This window comes from Oreochromis niloticus, linkage group LG9, assembly GCF_001858045.2.
Source record: "Oreochromis niloticus isolate F11D_XX linkage group LG9, O_niloticus_UMD_NMBU, whole genome shotgun sequence".
NCBI classification, from domain to species: domain Eukaryota; kingdom Metazoa; phylum Chordata; class Actinopteri; order Cichliformes; family Cichlidae; genus Oreochromis; species Oreochromis niloticus.
Window position 1 is genome coordinate 13632622 of NC_031974.2, and position 19272 is coordinate 13651893.

At 38.7% G+C, this 19272-nt stretch overlaps 1 protein-coding gene across 2 annotated transcripts in view; it reads left to right on the forward strand.

Moving 5' to 3' along the window:
- The window catches only part of LOC100708403 (cadherin-7), a 162950-nt gene that overhangs the window by 136011 nt on the left and 7667 nt on the right, over window positions 1–19272 (forward strand). Inside the window, exons 10-11 of one of the 2 annotated variants that reach the window (XM_019363039.2) lie at window positions 8551–8668; window positions 14426–14734. In XM_019363039.2, coding sequence (XP_019218584.1) covers window positions 8551–8668; window positions 14426–14734 — 427 coding nt within the window. The remainder of the gene's footprint in view (window positions 1–8550; window positions 8669–14425; window positions 14735–19272) is intronic. The other variant, XM_003439147.5, reaches the window with a different exon arrangement.

Sequence of the window (19272 nt, forward strand, 5' to 3'; positions counted from 1 at the left end):
TTGTTTTCTTACAACATACTAGCGTGCTGTAGTTCCAGAGTGTGTGTGTGAATATCTCCTAACTTAAACAATGAATAGTCACTGAAGATAATTAATGTTGTCCAATAAGATTCCCCATTTATTCTTTAAATTTCTATCAGCTATCAACATGTATTTACATACAAATTTATATCCTGGTTTAACGTCTGGACATACATCTGTATATGCCATTAATTTTTCAAGGTTTTTTTTTTTTTTTTTACCATTCCCTAATTACTATACTGCCTCACATCAATAAAAAAGTGTCTTTGCACCTCTAGTCATCGCTCAAATTATCAGTTTATTATGGGTGTTGCATCAAGGTGAGAGATGAAAACAGATATGCCAAGGTGCTAGGGGCAGAGAAAATATTAGTGTGTGGCAGCAAACTGTCTGTTCTATAAAAAGACGGAACAAGGAGCAAATTTAATCTCAGATCTCACCAGGAGATGACTTTAGCCTCAGCAGTTTCGACTTGTCAGGATCATGCCAACAAACACGTTCATGACAAGTCGAGTCTCAGCGAACGATTCAGATTGTCGATGTGGAATGAGAGCGGCGGCATCGAAAAACTAAAGGGATTGAAGGATGGCATTTGTTGAATGATATTGATTGGCAATATGTGTGGGGGTGGGGCATCCCGTGCGTCTGTGTGTGCGTGTCTGACAGCAGGGTGAGACGTGTGAGTTGGTGCTGTTAGTGAACAAAGTTATGGGTGTCACATGTGGGTGATGTTTAGGGCGTCTATGTCATAGGAAGCCGTGGCAGAGTGCCGCAGAGCGAGGGGTGTGAAAATGGCAGGCCCACCACTTCCTTCGTCAACACAACCCATGGTGACAGCTGTCATATTGCCATGGCAACGAGTGCCACCTATTTGATGCAATACTTATTTATACTCTTGGTTCAACTTTGAAGTGGCTGTCTTGATCTTATTGTATGACTAATCTGCCAACAGGGCTTTAGGTGGCTTAAATGAAAGTCTCTTAGCTGTACAGCCAGTCGTATCCTACTCACAATCTGATAATTACACTATAAAGACAGTATAACTAGACTAGACCCTGAAGAGTTTAAAATGCAGTGCAGTGTTTACTTTGCTGGTGTCAAAGTGTGATTTGCTCATTATTGCTTGGATTCTTCGTCTTCTTTTTTCTTTTTCATTCTAGTTATGCTACTTTACCAAACATGACTTTTTTCATTATAGAAGCCACATTTCATGTTCCTGTCTCCAGTCAAAGTCTGAGTCACAAATGCAGCAGCTCAAGGGAGCACAGATGCTTTGTGTCATAGTTGAAGTAAATTATGGCCATTGTAGTTCGCTAACGTACTTCCGGTGTTTGGGAGAATTAAATCTTGATTGTTTGAACTGCACGCTGGCGAAAACAGATGCGTTTTAGTTGGCAGGGTGTCATTTGTAGAATTATTGCGAGTGCCGAGTGAACAGGCAGGATTTGGCCTGTGAAGGTTCAGCTCAATCAACCAGGTGGTGCGATGTCTGAGGATGGGTGGATTCAAATAACTAGACACCAAAGAGTAGAATCTTCAATGAAAATATCCAGAACCCAGAATTTGGCTTTGGATTAAAGACTGAAAACTGAAACTCATTTTGAAGCCTGTGCATAATTTTTTTTGTACCAGTGTACTGTTGTGGATAATATATGTAAACAGTTTTATCCAAAAGTATAATTCCCTTTGATCAAAGACAACAAAACCAAGAATAACTCTAAATAAAACATTTCAAATTTCTTCTGTTCTTTTCATATTCAGATCTAAGACCACATTTCATTTGGTATTTAAAAAATACTTACATTTAATTTCCACTTACTTAATGATGCCACTTATCTTTGCATTATTGTTTCGCAAAGTCAGCAACTTTTTTTTTTAATTGTCTAATTAAATCAAGGAATGTGAGCACAAAGAAGTCACCCAGACTGACAAACTGTGTAGCACTTTTCAAAACTGTCATACAGACACCTTTGTGTCAAAGGTTTGGCTGCGCAATAATGTCTTTAAGTTGACGTTTACTTATCACTTGTCGCTGCATGCATCTTAGTGAAGTGAGGTATAGGTTTAAAATGATGGAATTGCTATTCTTAGACTTTTAATTAGAAGTGTTGTTCGCTGTCAGCTGTCACCTTTTCTGTTGACACTGCCGCTGCCTTCTGACTTTATAGTTACTTTCTCAGCCGATGACAACAAAGTAACACAACTTCACAATAAAAAGATCTGTCACTTTCCTTTTAGTTTGAATATAGTAAAAGTTGTTGCTGTTGTAAAGATAAATCTCTAAATTAAGACGAAAACAACATGTATTTTGGTGTGAAAATGATTTTTCCTCAAAGGGTTTTCCTAAAATGCCCCGGCAGTTTTGTATATCACTTCTTTAAAACTGGGAAGATCGCCAAAGGTCGATTAGATAAAAAAAGGTCAAAAGCAGCGGCTGAGATATCTGGCTTTTTATTTCCCAGCGTTGGTTAAGGTCCAAGAAACATTAAATCATACATTTCCTGTAATACTACAGGATAGTGTCATTAGATGTTCCCTGCTTTCCAAATTTGACTTCTTTAAAATTCTACACCACAGGCTTTCCCTTAATTCTTCACCACTTGGAACAACTTTGTTTCTGTGTCATTTGTTAAGGTTTTCAGTACATTTAATACTGATTTAGAATTAAATGCAGAAACACATCAGTAAGCACTGTTTATGCATTTTCATGCAAATAAAAATTACAGTAGAATTCGGAAAAAGCTTTGGTATTTCTAATAACCTTTTTCCACTGTTGCATTTTTATTAAAGTGCAACAAATTTTGTAACTAAATCATGATACAGATAAAGCATGAAGGGATTTCAACAATCACCCAAGCTTTCAAAAAGAGAGTAAGGCAACAGTAGACTAAACAGTCATGTGAAAAAGAAAGTCTTCACAGGACTCTATGCAGCCCTTTAAGAGACTTAAGTACACCCTTCCTTAAGAATTAAGAGGGTAAGTAGCAGCCAGGTGCTGCTAATCAAATGCATTTGATTAACTGATTATCAGAGAGTGTGAGCACCTCTATGAAAGAGGAAGTTTTGTCAGTTTGCTAGTCTGGAGGATTCAAGTGTGTTAACACAATGCTAAGGAACAAAGGCATCAGCAACTATCTTAGAGAAGCGATGGTTGTTGCTCATCTTTCCTGGAACTTTTATAAGGGAATTTTTAAACAATTTGAAGTCCACCACTCAACAATGACAAAGTGGAAAACATTCAAGATAGTTGGCAATTTTCCCCAAAGTGGACACCCCTACACAGTTGACCCAAGGTCAGGCTGTGCAGTGCGCAGAGGAACTGCAAACACCTCGAGAGATTTCAGAATCTACAGGCAAGTTAATTATAAAAAAAGACTAAATAAAACACTTCTTGGAAGTGTTTCCAGGCTAAAACCTCTACTATCTAAAAAGAACTCCAAACAGACGAAATCAAAGTGTAGCTGTTCGGCTATAATCTACAACTAAACATAGCATATTGACATAAAGACATGTAAATGTTCTCCAGCCGGTTACAAGATTGGGAAGCTCATCTTGTAACCGGAAGGTTGCCGGTTCGACCCCCAGCTCTGTCTGTCTTGGGCAAGACACTTCACCTACCGCCTACTGGTGTTGGCCAGAGGGGCCGATGGCGCGATATGGCAGCCTCGCTTCTGTCAGTCTGCCCCAGGGCAGCTGTGGCTACAACTGTAGCTTGCCTCCACCAGTGTGTGAATGTGAGAGTGAATGAATAGTGGAATTGTAAAGCGCTTTGAGGGTCTCGAAAAGCGCTATATAAATGCAATCGATTATTATTCACATACTCATTCTCTCAAAAGTAAATCACGGTGGCGGAGGGTTGATAATTTGGGCTATTTTTCAGGACACAGGACCTGGGCACCTTGCAGTCATTCAGTCAACTATGAACTACTTGTACAACAAATTATTCTAGAATCAAATATGAAGCCAGTTCAGCTGAAATTGGATCATATCGCAGAAAAAATTTCTGGCACAACTTTACCTACTTCCAAGGTGCATGGAAAAGATGAAAAACTCACAACGCAGGAACTCCAACAACTCAAGACGAACAACTTTATTAACTGACCAACCCATTTCAGCTTGTGGCCTTAATCAGGTTCATAGTAACACATAGTAGAATTTGTGCGTAAATAAAAGACAGGAAACAGAAAAAAATTCAAATTAACCAATCACATCTTCATAGGTAAACTAGCTGACATATAACAGGTTGGTATTGGTTAATAGGTTAATAGGTTAATAGGTTAAGTCACGCCCAAGTAAATGCTGGACTAGACCATTAACAATAAAGCATGTGTCTTAAAAAAATACATGCGAGAAATACATAAGAAGAAAGAATATTAGAAATATACAGAAAAATAATTAAAATGATTACAAAAGACAACATTTCATTAAAAAAGAAGTCAGTGCAGCAGTTTGATTAAAAAACAAGAAGACATCATAAATTGGATCACACAAAAGTCCAGACTTCAACCTGACTGAAATGGTGTTGTGGGACCTGAAGAGAGCTGTGCATGAAAAAAGGTCCACAAACCGCACTGAATAGACTCCTATGAAAACCTATGAAAACTTTTCTTTTTCATAGGAGATTCAGATTGAAGATTGTCATTCTTCAATCTCAGTCCCTTCTGTTTTTGTTTGTTTTTTGTTGACTTTATGGATAATTTGGTTAAAATTTAGTTGACCAGTGAGCTTGAGTAATATCCCACTTTTACAATACAAATGTGCATACATTCCTCTGTGTACTACACATTCTCTTACTTCCCTTTGAAGGCAACAAACAGAGACACCTTTGTCCTTTAATATCCGGTGTGATCTGACACGCAGCCATGTGTAAACTCAAAAAACCCCTTTAATTCTGTGATTCATAGGCCTCCTCAGCCGTTGCTTGCGACAGGCACCAGTCGGCTGCAGCTATTAATGTCTTTGAGCGAGAATTTATGTCCGCAGCCATGCCTCTCTCCTCCTGTCTCCTACTCACCCCATTTGAGGATTCCCCACCAAAGGTTCACTGCATCCTTGCATCAGAGCCACACTAATGAAAGGCATTATACATTACAAAGTGTTTGATTTAAGAATGATTTAGAGTCCTTTCCCTCAGCCGTGAGGAATGGAAAGCTTCCTAGAGATAAGCTCAGAATCCATCCGCAATATTCAAAGGACATCAAAGGGTTCAAAATGTGTATAGGATTCATCGGCGGTGTAGGAACCACAAAGAAAGGTTTCTATCAGATGTGAAATTTCCATAACAGAGTGAGAGGCATGTGAGTTATTATGATCCCAGGATCAGTGGCAGCTTTGGCGATATGCAGCCGAGCATGCATACGCTGCATGTTTAGGTGCTCAATTGTTGAGTTTGCCTGTCACTGATCTGCCGCTGACACAAACATCACTTCTGTCTGTATATACAGATATCCCAAATGTTCTTGAGAACTAGAGCAGATAACCTTTTTGCATTTCTGCTCCCTATATAAATTCCCCTTGCGCTGCAAAACTAAACAGCAAACAGAGACACTTTTTTAAATACTTGCTGATGCAAATATTTTAATTTTGTTAAGAAATAAGAGTAAAATATTCATGGTGTTTCACCCCGCCTGCCAGTTTTAATAATTGGCAGGATGTCGCTTACCACCTACACAAACCCCTAATACCTGACAGCTTGTAACCAGCAGCATTTAATCACAGCTGACAACTGATAATCCATGTCTCAGCACTGATGGATCATTGGGGTTGTTTTTATTTTTTTCTACTTCCTCACTCTTAATTTTTTTCGTCTCATTTTGTTTTTTGTCCTGATGTTAGACTCAGAGCTGTTTGGGGCTGGGAGATGTGATAATTTAGTGTGAATTGCTTCTAAGGATCTCTTGGATCCTGTCCACGGGTGTGAGTTGTCACAGGGTTGAGTTTCTCGATTGCCTACAAAGGATTCGGGAGGCTTGATCTAAATTTATAAGGACACTGCTGCAGTAACACCCACTTTGATGGCCGTTGTGGTGGCTATCATTTGTCGTCCATATGGCATCTCGGCGTTTGATGTGCTTCTCATGTACAGCGTGTACTGTGAGAGATTTTTGCTTGTTTTTTGTTTGTTTGTTTTCTTTCTGCTACTAGATGCTGAAATTAAAGCCTTGTCTTTTTGCTTTGATTTTATTTATTTTTTAAGAGGAGGGGGCGCTAAAACAAGAAATAGATTTTCAGATAACACGTTTGTATGAATAAAAAAAAACAAAAAAAAAAAAATCATTACAGCATGTTCTAGTGGGTGTAAATAAATTGTAATCTGATTTCCTGCATTTATAGTTTTCAACAGTCCGCTATAATAGAAGGAGCAAGATTCGGTTTAGTTTGAGGTTCAGAGGCAAAAAAAGTAAACTGAAACAAACTGTATTCACTTTTAACCCACAGATGTGAATGCTTCTCTTGGATTGCCTCAAGCAAGATCAGTTTTCATCATGAGTTATTTTCATGCTTGTAATAATGAAGTAGGAATGCTTGGCTGGATGGCATGCGCATTTATTTTGAAGAGCATCAGCAATACAACAGTTCAGTGCGCTGACCTAATATTGTCTTCATTTTTTAATGCGGTGGCCAAGGTCAGGTCAGATTGTGCTTTAGATAACATAATAAGAGGGATGTTTGTATTAGAGTTGGTCAGTCGTATCTGTATTTTTCCTTTCATCATATTGTCATTACCAGATATCACTGATACACAGTCTGGCACCAGAGGGAGATTTTGACTTTTAGCTATGAATACAGACAATTTTACGACACGGCTGCTCTTCATACTTTGCAATTTCTCTTTATTAAAAAATAGTTTCACTTTATACGAAAACAGGCATTTGTTGGTGCATTTAACACTTGATAGACTCTACATAGTAGATGGATACTTTATTATCTAAATCAGAAACCTCTCCCATAGTCAGACACAGGTACATAGAGAAAAATCTTTGCATATCAATGGATAAATACAGCTTTGCATATTGCACCTATCGATATTGGCAAATGGAAATAATGATCATCCTTAAAGGGAGTTGAAAAGTTGGTTGAACGAAACTTGTAACCTGCATTTGAGAGCAAAAAAAAATCCCTAATTTTTAAGATTCACAGTGGTTTGCAGAACCAGACAACACAGTACCAGGATGTGTTGAAATATCCCATGTCAGAAGTGTGTTAACTAAAATTTTATGTCAATTTTTCCCCTAGTTATGTCAATCCAATGGACCAAAAGAGCACATGCTTTTGCAACAGTATGACTTTACACTGGTTTTAAATGAATATACATATCTTGCAATACAGAGTTAATAGCAGAATCTTTCACAGATGGTCACCACTTAAATTTAAGAAGCTGTGATTTTTGATGGAACTCAGTGTTGACTGTTAAGATTTTTTGTAATATGCAGTGATAAAATAATGTAGGAAGTATTGTATTTTTAGTCCTTAAAGATTATATCACAGAGAATCCTCTTTAAAGAATATATTTTTATTTTATGCATAGACGTGTGCCTTAAGATTACTTAAATTTTTGAGTCTGACTTTGTCATCTACGGTTTTTCGATTACTATAATTGAGAAATATCTTTCAGCTCCGATAAACCTACTCGCACCACTTCTTTACATTACAGCTCAATAATAATAATAATAATATTCATAGGTATTAGTCGGGCAATGTGCTTTAAAGGAAAGTGCTACCAACACATTTTTTTATAGTAAAAGTACATAGTATGGGGGAAACATACTTACTTGATTGATTATCAACAATTGTGAGCACTTCTGTAAAAGCAGATGTTTTTTTCTGGTCTGGGCAATGAATAATACATTATAGTACATTTCATAAAAAGTATTATATTTTGGTTTTTGCCTTTACTTTAATTGGATATCTCTACTGTCGGACAGCGATCCACTTTTACTGTGATTTGCCATCTCTACAGTTGAGGCTATGTGGTTAGTTGACACTTGGAAATAGCATTTTCTTTCCTTTGTAGAACCATCAAAGGGTTAAAATTGAACACACTAAATGTGTTGTGGTCTCTACACTGACTGCAAAACTAATCTCTGGACAATGTTTTGCTGAGAGAAATCACTTCCCCAAAGAAAACACTTCATCCCTAAGAGGTTGCCAAGCTCTTGCCAAATAAGCACTTACTGTACTTCAAGAGATAAATGACACAAAACCACAGCCAAACATTATAAAACAAATCCTTTCCATCAATCAGAATCAAGTTGGTTTTCTCCAGTTCACTCACAATGTTGCCTGGCCTTTTAAACAAGATTTATGCCTCTGTGTACATAAATTTATGACAGAGTGAAAAGTGATGCATATACAAAAGCCTTGATGACAATGCTTTCCTCAAGTTGAGGGAGATTGTGAGCTTACTAACTGCAAACCGACATTAAGCATTTTACACCCTGATTAATGCCTAATTAGCCTGAAGGATCAGATAAAACTCAACAAGCTAACTGATGCTGAATGTCTTTTTTGTGTTAACATTCTCCTCAGGTGATCCAGACAATCAGCGCAGTGGATAAGGATGAACCTTTGAGTGGTCATCGCTTTTATTTCGCCCTGGCAGGACCCGCTGCTGGTAACCTTAACTTCACTCTGCGAGATAATAAAGGTGAGACAACCTTTTGTGGTATTCTTTGATGTTATCTTCAAGCTCATATGATTTTACTGTTTTTCTGTGTGTGCATGTGATTGTTTGTCTCTATACTGAAGTGTAGAGAATTATTAAAAAAAAACACTGATGTTTGTGTCCCCTAAAAATGTTTTAGAGGGTATTAAAAAGCTTTAAAGTTATATAAAGTAGAATTTGTAGTTGTAAAATGTTGCCAACAAAATGATCTAAGGTTTTTAAAATGGTGCTAAAGGAGGCAGATCAGTCCTTTTAGGTGGATGATCTATTGCAATCTTACAAAAAAGCATTTTTGAGATTTCATATTGTAGCTGGTCTATTTTTTATATCACGATTGGTCTCTTTCTGCATTTTTATGCATTGCAGACTTTCCCAGTCCATAGTCGAACACTAAAAATTATATTTGATTCTATAAAATGCAGCATGTGGATAACCTTTAATTGATTGACTTGTGTCAAACATCATTTTTCTGGTTTAATTCTACCGTAGTAGAGATTGATTTAGGTCACCCAACTCCCATTTTTAAGTTTGAGCATTTTGGAAACGAAAAGCAATGTCACTATATGTCACTATATTACAAGTGCTCTAAAACAGTGTGCCGTGAGAAATGATCAGGTGTGCCGTGGAAGATTATCTGGTTACACCTGATTGGTACTCTAAGCGTAACGGGCAGAACAGTTACATTCTCTTCCACTAGAAGGCAGTACAACTACCTCCTCTAATTAAATTGGCTGCAAACTGCCAGTAAAACTAAAGAAGTTGAAGAGAAAATTACATAAAAGTCATGCTGTGAGTTAGACAATGCAGTGCATAATAGCAATAGATAAATATTTGAAAAGAAAAAGTAATCTGGGTCCTGGAGAAAATTCTGACCCAGATGAAGGCCCTAGCATGAGTAGTGGTCAGAAGAAAGCAAAAAAGGTATACCGGGGACAAACCGAACCAATTCCGCTATAGCTGGTGCACAGGGAAAAATTATCAACATGCTTTTTGTGATATTTTTGTTTGGTGCTGGTGATTTTTCTAATGTGAAATATGTGCCGTGGCTCCAAAAGGTTGGGAAAGACTGCTCCAAAAGACATCAATACCACAAACATTGAGTGATATTGAGTTCAGTGACTCGCATTAGCTCAGATGAAGCCTAATGTTGAATGAACAGCTGGTGGCCTAACCTTATTTTTATACGCTGATGAGAAATAAAAAAAATAGTTTGTACATACATATTGGTAGTCAATACTTGCGTAAAAACTAATACGTGTTATTTGGAAGAATTCAGTCTGAAGTTTAAACTGCTTCTACATTACTGTCAGAGTTCAGCCAGATTAGCTTTATTTCACAGAGATACATTTTTAAAACAGTCCCTTGAGAAAATTGCTGCTGGCCTTTAAGAGTCTGTAAAAGGTGTTGCTCAAGTTAGGTATGGTCTGTTTGTTGTTTATTCCTTCCAACTGAGCCTGGCAGCAATGCAATTGACACTTTAGCCATTGCTCACTCAGCTCCCTATATCTGCCCTGTATCTGGCTATAATACACTCTGCAATCTGACTCAGGAAAAAAAATAGTACAGAGTAACTGGTGGCCGCCGGCATGCCCGGCACTGCCAAATGAAACCATTATTCTGCTATGACAATGCCCCCTCTACTTTTTTTCTTGGTAATTGTTCATCAAAACTAAATCCAGAAACAAACTTCCTCTGTAACTGGAGCACATCAGAGTGAGAACTCAGTCTTGCTATAACTTTGTTCAACTTAGTGCGAGGTGTCTATGTGCTGGATCAAGGAATAACTTTAAATCAAACACACAAGGTGAAAACTGTCTTTGTGTCATAATGATTTGTTATCCACCTACAAGCAAAACAGTGGGTGGATGTAGAAAATTAGTTGTTCCTATAGAAAAACCTAAGTGGTAATTTGCATACATTTTTAAAGATGTGAGAACTGTGTCTGACTCCATCATTACTTACTTACATGAATTCCCACTGCTTTGAAAAACATAGCATGTGCTGAGCTGATGTACATTCTGAGGTGATGCCCTTTGTCGAGTGTTTTGTTCACATGTGTGGGAGCTCAGCTCAGGCAGCCATGGTAGTTTGTATAAAGAACAGCCGCAGCAACCAGGTTGCGCCACAGTAATCCTTCTGAGTGCAGGCACGTGTTACATCATGTACTTGTTGTTTTAGTAACACCTTAGCAGACTAAGGGCAGCTTGAATAGAAAAAGGTTCTCGGAGGAGGTATTCTATTAACCTCATATTCAGTATGTTGAGTATACTGAATGCACTGTATGGACACATTTACAAATGTTGCAACAACAACCTATTATGTTCAGTGGTGTCCAATGTAATGTGTATTAACACGCAAATATGTGTTTTTTTCCACGGTACCCAAATGACTCTTATTGAATTCTGTATGAGCTTTAATGATTTAGTACGTCATAATGAAGGAAATGCAAATCAATGGAAATTAAACAAAGAAAACACAATAATCAATGCAAGGAAATGTTATTTTGTCAGCGCAGTTATACAATTTAAGGTCTGTTTAAATAAATTTTTAAAGAAGCAACCTTAGAAAAATAATACCCTTTTACAGTTTAATTCACAAATGTAAAACTGATTCGTTTCAGAATCAGAATCAGAGAAACTTTATTAGTCCCAGAGGGAAATTGAGTTGTCATAACAGCAAATATATAAAAAACAACAAGCGCTCATATCGAAACAGAGGTATGATAGATACATATAAAGATAAATAGATAAATATAGAGCTATAGGTATAAACAAAAATATACATATAAATATAAAAGTACAAGTATGTGTGTAAATATGTCGTGGTGTACAAAAGTGACGGGGTGCATTGAGGTGTGATTAATACTGTTCCACATGTGTGGATCTGACCCAAGTGGATGAATTAAAGAGCCTGATAGCAGCGGGAAGGAACGACCTCCTGTAACGTTCCCCCAGACAGCGAGGTTGAAGGAACCTGTTGCTGAAGCTCCTCTTCAGATTGTATAGTGTGTTATGGAGGGGGTGGGAGTTATTGTCCATGATTGCCAGAATTCTGTCACTGATCACCTCCTCCAGGGTGGCGAGCTTCATGCCAACAGCAAACACCTTCCTGATGAGTTTGTTCAGTCTGTTTGTGTCCTTTGCTTTGGATGCATGCACCCCAGCATGCCACAGCAAAGGAGATGGGCCTCACAACAAAAGACTGATAGAACATATAGAGCAGCCTGCTGCATACATTGAAGGATCTGAGCTCAGGATCTAGCTCAGACCCTTTTTGTAGGGAGCGTTCATGTTGGCAGACCACTACAGCTTGTGATCCAGATGAACTCCTAGATACTTGTAGGATGTGACTATTTCGACATCAGTCCCACCAATGCAGACAGGGGAGGGTCGGGATCTGTTTCTGCCAAAGTCCACCACCCGCTCCTTTGTTTTGGCCACATTCAGCTGCAGGTGGTTCACCTCATACCACCTCGAGAAGCGATCAATTTGTCTACCTACTGTCAAGATGGCCAAAATAAAAAAAAAAATATATAAAATTAAGTATTGTGGCCTAAGAGATGAAAGAAGAACTTTCAGTTATGAGTCTTTGAAGCTTATTAACAAAATATTTCTGGGATTAGTTTCTTTTGAACTTAAAAAAGTTCAAAAGAAACTAATGATAGCATGTCATGCTGCTGTCAGCGTCGATCGGAGTCTGTGCAGTTTAACAGCACTGTTTGGTTACTTGGACCGCCTAATATTCTCATTCAGTTTAGTTCAGTTCAATTCAACTCAATTTATATAGCACAAAATCACAACAAAAGTTGCCTCAAGGTGTTTATATTGACCCTACAGCAAAAACCCCTGCAATCAATCGACCCCCTATGAGCATTTGGTAACAGTGGGAACGAAAAACACTCTTTCAACAGGAAGAAATCTCAGGCAGAATCAGGCAGCCATCTGCTGCGACCAGTTGGGGGTAAGGAGAGTGAGACAGGACAAAAGACAAAAAACTCATAAAGGCCTCTAGTTCTAAACTAAAGTGGTAACTGTTTCATTCTACAATGGACGATGTTATAGAAAAAGTGAGAGAACAACAGCACTACTGGTTAATAAAATGTCATCAAAAGTGGGACAAACATATTCATGAATATGACTGGAGTAAGCTGAGCAGCAGTCTTCTCCAGTGGGTGAGTTGAATCAGCAGATAAAATCAAATTTGTGATATATAAAGATCAGTTGCTGCCTGATGTTTTATTAACTATTTCTTTCAAACATGTTTGATATGTGCAGCCAATGCAATAGTTGACTTGTCCGCTGATTAAAGCCCACATACCTGAGGTTAGCTGCAAGCCATTTTGGCTCAGTTCTAACTCTATGTATTAAAGGCACAAGACATCAGTGATTTTTTTTAGTAAAAGAAAACATGACAAATGGCACTGTTGTGGAATTTCGAGTAATACATCACTAGAACTTCCAGTTCTAACAGGAAGTACGTTTACAAGTAGTTTATCAGTTGTACGAACAATGTGTGTTATTGCTGTCAAACACTAAAAGACTAAAATATGAGTTGAAAAAAACACTTGTTTCTTTTGGCTCTAGTGTTCAGGTGTGCCAAGTAAAATACTCAGGGATATGGAAAAGGTCCTGTCATTTTTCAACATGTCAGTTTCCCAGCGCACAAAGAGATGGTTTTTCTAGAATGTTGTGGAGGATCCTGACCGGCTTGCACCGAGCCCTAACCCCATCCAACACCTTACTAGAGCACAGACTGTGAATCCACACTGGTCAAAATCAGACTGTACTCATGTTTACTTATTTATTTATTTATTCATGGCTGAATGGCACCAAATGCCTGCAGTTAGCTTCCAAAATCTAGGAGTGGAGACTGTTGTAGCAGCATGTTTAATGATCAGGGGTGGGACAGCATGTTCAGTAATCAAATACTGGCATAACATTTGCACTTTATTCATATGTGTTTTCCACCTTCCTGCACACAGATGTCCCTTGAGGACAAATACCAGGCACAGCCACATGTTTCACATTTAGTAGCAGAACATATTTATTCAGCTTTTTAAGTGGTTTTTTTTTTGCAACCCATCACAGTTGTTACTAACCAGCTGTGTGTTTTTTATTCATCCACGAGGAGACTTTTCTCCCCTGATTTTACTAATGTCACATTTGCAAGAGAACTCTGTATTTTCATTTTCACCTTGTTCTTGGGCTTCTGAAAGCAATCTGAATATCCCCCAGACAAACAATGGAGTTGTCCTTCAAGGCAAAAAAAATCTACATTTCAATCATGCATTGCTAAAATTTGAAAGTGCATTTCAATCTATTGATATAGCTGTCATGAAATGGCTTTTTTGAGTTGATGTAATGGCACATTGTTCTCTTCTAGCCGCCTCTTTCTCTTTCATGTGCTGAGATTTCATATAAGATTTTACCATCAAACCAAAGTTGTTATTAGCCAACAGGTGGTCAGAGCAGGGAGAGACGCCACAGCGTGTCATATAATGAATTGTGTTAATGACACCATCTGTTGGCATTGCTGCTTTTAATACTGTAAAATCATTTCAAACTGCACAACCAAAGCACACCAATCATTATAAGATAGAAGTTAAGCCCCTGCTAGTCATATATTTGCAGTTCATTGTTCATTTGAAGCCAATAAACTTGATATGCAGATTAAATAAAGCTTCCCATGTCTTCTCTTACAAGTGATATGATGCTTTCATGCTTTAACTCTACTTTGCAGACAACACAGCATCCATATTGACAAAGCGAGGTGGCTTCAGGAGACGGGAGCAGCCTGTGTATCGACTCCCTGTGTTGATTGTGGACAGTGGAAGTCCTGCTCTCAGCAGCACAAATACACTCTCAGTTCGAGTGTGTGACTGTGACTCTGACGGAGTGGCCTTGTCTTGTGGAGCTGTGGCCTATACAGCAACTGGCCTCAGCACGGGTGCCCTCCTGGCTATTTTGGGCTGCATCATCACACTTCTGGGTAAGCCCTGTATGACCTTAGTGTCACAGATGCAAGTCCGGTCAACAGCAGCTTGTGTGGGTATGTGTGTGTTTGTTTGTTTCCTCTTCTTTTTCTTTGGTGGCTCATGGGATTGGTTGGAGAGCCCAGAGTGGACTGTCTTTATTGCAGGGGTGAAAGACGCTGTACTTCTACAACCTGGGTTATTTTTTTGGTTTGTTTTGGATTGTTTTGGGGGTTTTTTTGGTTGGGGGGGCATGCAATTTGGATATTTTAAAACATTTTACACTAACTTTACAGTCAAATCACCTAACTGCACAACCATATCGCTATTTGTGTTGGAATTTCATTTTAAATCTTTCGATGTTCTGGCTCTGACTGAATGTAAGTAGTTTACGTAAATTTCTGTTGAATGTTGAATGCCAGTTTCTGTGTGTGTAGATGGCTGCAGATTTTCAACAAGCAAGAAGTTTTTTTTCATATTATCAATAACAGATTCTATGCAATTGCCAACTTTACCCCATTAAGTCTGACTCTGTTTTGTTACTATCTTATTACCCTAAGTTGCTTTGAAGACGGCAACCAACCGTGAGTGGTTGCAGACCCATTCCCTATTTTTTAACTAACCATTTCAGAGGCAATGCTGTCACTAGCAGCACTGCAATCATTTTAGTCGTGCTGCTGGTCTTCAACTGCTGTTTTCCATAATGTGGCTATAGCACTAGCAGCTAAAGATTTTGTACAGTACCTTGCACCATTGCTCACTGACCTACTTAAGCAAGTGCTTCATGCCCTCAGATTCCTGCAATTAAGAACCAATCATACAAAAATGACCTCAGCTCTTTATGAGAATTTAAAATTAAAGCCAAATCGATACTAATGCAATTACAGGCAGATGGGTAGATGGGTGCAGCATACAGCATAGCAGAAAATCATACAGGAAATGCTAAAACTCTGTCCAAAAGCAGATCTCTAGACAGCCTCAGCACCTAATGGCTACTGATGTTGCACAAACAGTGACTGAACAGAGCCAAGACATCGGCTGTCATTGTAGAGTTTACCACAAGCAGCAAATATTTAACTTGGTGAAGTGAAGCAGTTATACCCTGAATCTCAACAAAGAACAGCGGTCCCTGAGCTGTAAACTTCAGCTTGAATTGTGTGTTTGTTGCCAAGCTGCTTCGCCCTAATTGCAAATATGACGAATGACAAACAAGCCAAATCAGTGAATGCAAGAAAACAGCAGAAGAAAGCACGATAAAAACATTGTTATGGCTCCACACGGGCATCTTGAATTCTCCTTATAAGATTGTTTGTATCTGAGTAAGACTGCAGCCTATTCATCAACTAATTCTTTGGTCTATAATATTACAGAAAATGTGTGAAAACCCAGTAAGCAAATAAGCACTGAAGAAGCAGCAGCACTATAACATGTATATGAGTGTGATCTGATAATGTTATAGCCTGTGAGATTACATCAGTAAAAAGGCTTGCATGGCCATAGTGTCATTTCTTTCACTAACATTTGTATATATATGTATATATCTATATATCTTTTGAGCATCTTTTTCTCAACAGCATCACAAGAGCATAAAGAACTTACGTGTACCTACACACACACATATTATACCTGTCAAACTGTGCTATTTTTGGTAGACTCACTGTAGCAAATTACTGCTTTTGCAACAAGCTGCCTAAAGACCCAATTTAAAAAGGCGACTGTTATGTGTAGACACAACATTGGTTCCTCCTTTGAGTTAGATGCTCTTTTTTTTATGCTTGGCTTTTATAATGACTGGACTGTAAATGAATGAAAAAAGCAGCGATTGTCCAAAGAAGAACTTTGAAAAAATTTCAGAAAGCCTGGAAAAGTATTGCTCAAAACCACCAAAAATTGCTAAAAAGCCTGGCTGCTTGTAAGTAAAATAAACCCTCCCCCACCTCTGACCTTGTCAACTCCTATGATAATTAAGCCCCTTAGCAAATCAAGAGTGGGCAGGAAGCTGAGAGTTTCTGTAGACTTACGCATTTCTTCCTAGTTGTCTGGCTGAACAGCATACAAGCTTAGCTCCATTTGTCTGTTAAGTTGCAGTGGGGATATACTTAAGCTAACTTTAAACCTTGCAGTTCAGGAGTAAGTACAGAATTAAGTGGTGGTAATGTAGCTTTACAGTCGTGCACTATGTGAGAACCACAGCTCACCTCAGCATTTACAGCACATTTAGACCGTGCTTGTTTTGCATTCTCCAGGCAGCTGAGTGTGCAAGAGATTCCTTGCTAAAATAGAGTTGCATCTTCAGGTCTTGCAGAGGTCAAACCTGGGGGAGATATCTGCCTCTCATATTTGCTCTTTGGTAAATACACGTGACCTCGGTCGGTCAGCTCTGAATAGTGGCCTGGATGTTTACAAGTGAAATACAACTGAAATCCTGCCAACAGGATCAGTTGGCTAGAGTTAGTGTAATGGTTTTTGTGCTCATCATATGGTAAAATTCTTCTTGTTGGTGTTTTACTAAAGTTAAAAAAAGATAAAAGATCACCTTGATTTACCTCGTCCGGCTTTCGCGAAATAGGTTTAATTTGCCAAAGAAAAACTTCGTTAAACATCTGTTTAAAAAAAATGAATGTCAATGCAATCACTTGATTGAACACAAAACAAACACGGTTGCCTTTCTGATTTAATTGTTATAGTCTTTATTGTGAAATGGATATATTGTACCAAGTACCAAGGGCTCGGAGAAGAGCTCACAAAGATGTGGAGGGTGAATGTAACAGTGGTCCCAGCAAAGCACTTGGTGCAATGACCCCCAAGCTGGGCGAGTGGCTCCAGCAGATCCCCAGAACAATATATATATATATGTATATGTGTGTGTGTGTCATTTTTGCTACAGCCCAGCACTCTTGCATTTACGTTAAAGAAAAAAGAATCCAGTGTAATAATGTGCATTTTTATTGAGAGAAAGCAGTGCCTGAAGGCAGACTGAGTCAGTGATGAGATTTTAGATTTTAGATCATTTTTTAGAGAGCTCTTATTACAGCTTCCCCCAGATACATGTCAGTGTATTTTATTAACCTAATAATAATACAAGGAGGTCATACAGATAAGTACTGTATGGAATACTGCATTTCAAGGGCACTCTGTTACTGTTTTTCTGTAACACCATATGTTAAGATATTAGCAAAGACACTTGTAAATGAGAATTCATTAGCATACTCTTATAGATGATGCAGCAGTGAGCCGTCAGCTCCTGGCTGCATCGTTGCTCATAAAACCCACAGATAAAGCGTTACCCCATCAGGGCAGAGTCATAGTTTAACGCTTAGATGATCTTCATTGAAAGCCGAGGTGGATCTAAACAGCATATACAATAACTGAAATGAGATCTTTGATGGGGTCAAACTTTGCTTATCATCCTAGTCCCCTTGAGGTCTGCCTTCTTTTCACTGCGACAGAGAGCACTTTCTTTGATAAATGAAAACTTCAAAAGAGCAACAGGGGGAAATACATAGCAGTGCAACCCTGAGCGTGGCACCTCTAATGAAAGCTGGCTCTATTCTACACAACATGTCCTCAGGCCATGGGCATGGAACTAATGGCCTACAGTTTAATATACCTCCAAGTTTCTGTGTTTGTGTGAATGTGACTGTGTGTCCTTAGCTCCATAGCTTTACCCATCAGTCTGTTTTGCTCAACTGGCCTCTGTCCTTTTCGCTGTTTCCTCTTTGTGTCTGTTTGTCCCATCCGCCCCCACCAGAGACCTCTAGTTTCCCTCGTATTAACAGCCCATGCGTGCCCACGTTGCCCAATCCTTTATTCTGATCTTCCTTGATAGTGTTCCATCAAGATCTTTTTCAATCTGCAGGTAGCAATTGAGCCTGTGATTGCGTGTGATTGTATTGTTGTGGACGAGACATGAGCCGGAATAAGACCGGAGCTGTCTCCCTGCTGTCATCCTCAGGTGCCGTTAGTCTTATGTCTTCTTTTTTTTTTCATCCCTCTCCCCTTCTTTACTTCCATCAATCTCGCTCTCTCTCTCTCATCAGGTGAGTGGAGCACGCACTTCCACCAGTAACGCTGATTCTAGCTATCTGTCCTCATGACAGGTCTAAAAACTACAATGCATGTTGCGTGTGGAGAGCTCTTCGGAGTGTCACTCCTCCACTTGTCTTAGTATTCATCAGTTTTGTCCGGGAGCTTGGAGCTTCACGGGAGCTTAAAGAAAATGCGCCGTTTTTGCTGGTCTGCTTTCAAAGCCCACAGAGCTGTGTGCATTAGCTTTAGCACTACATGCTCATAAGCTAAGTGGCCATTAATCATAGGCTGATATTTTTAGATTTAATTACTGAGCCTGGTCTCTGCTTCTTGCAGTTATGTTCCTGAAAACATCTCAACACAAGCATTTTTTTTTTAAGTCATTTAGAATCTTTTTAATGAAACAGTCCTTTTTGGATGATGTATCCAAATAACTGAGAGGATCATTATCACATTAAGATCCAGTTTTTTTTTTCCCAGTACAGGTCAGATATTGCCCAGTCCTCCAGAGGGCCAATTAGAACATTACGCAGCACTCCAGATCTCCAGACAGTTATTTCTGTCTGACTATTTCTTATCAGACTCA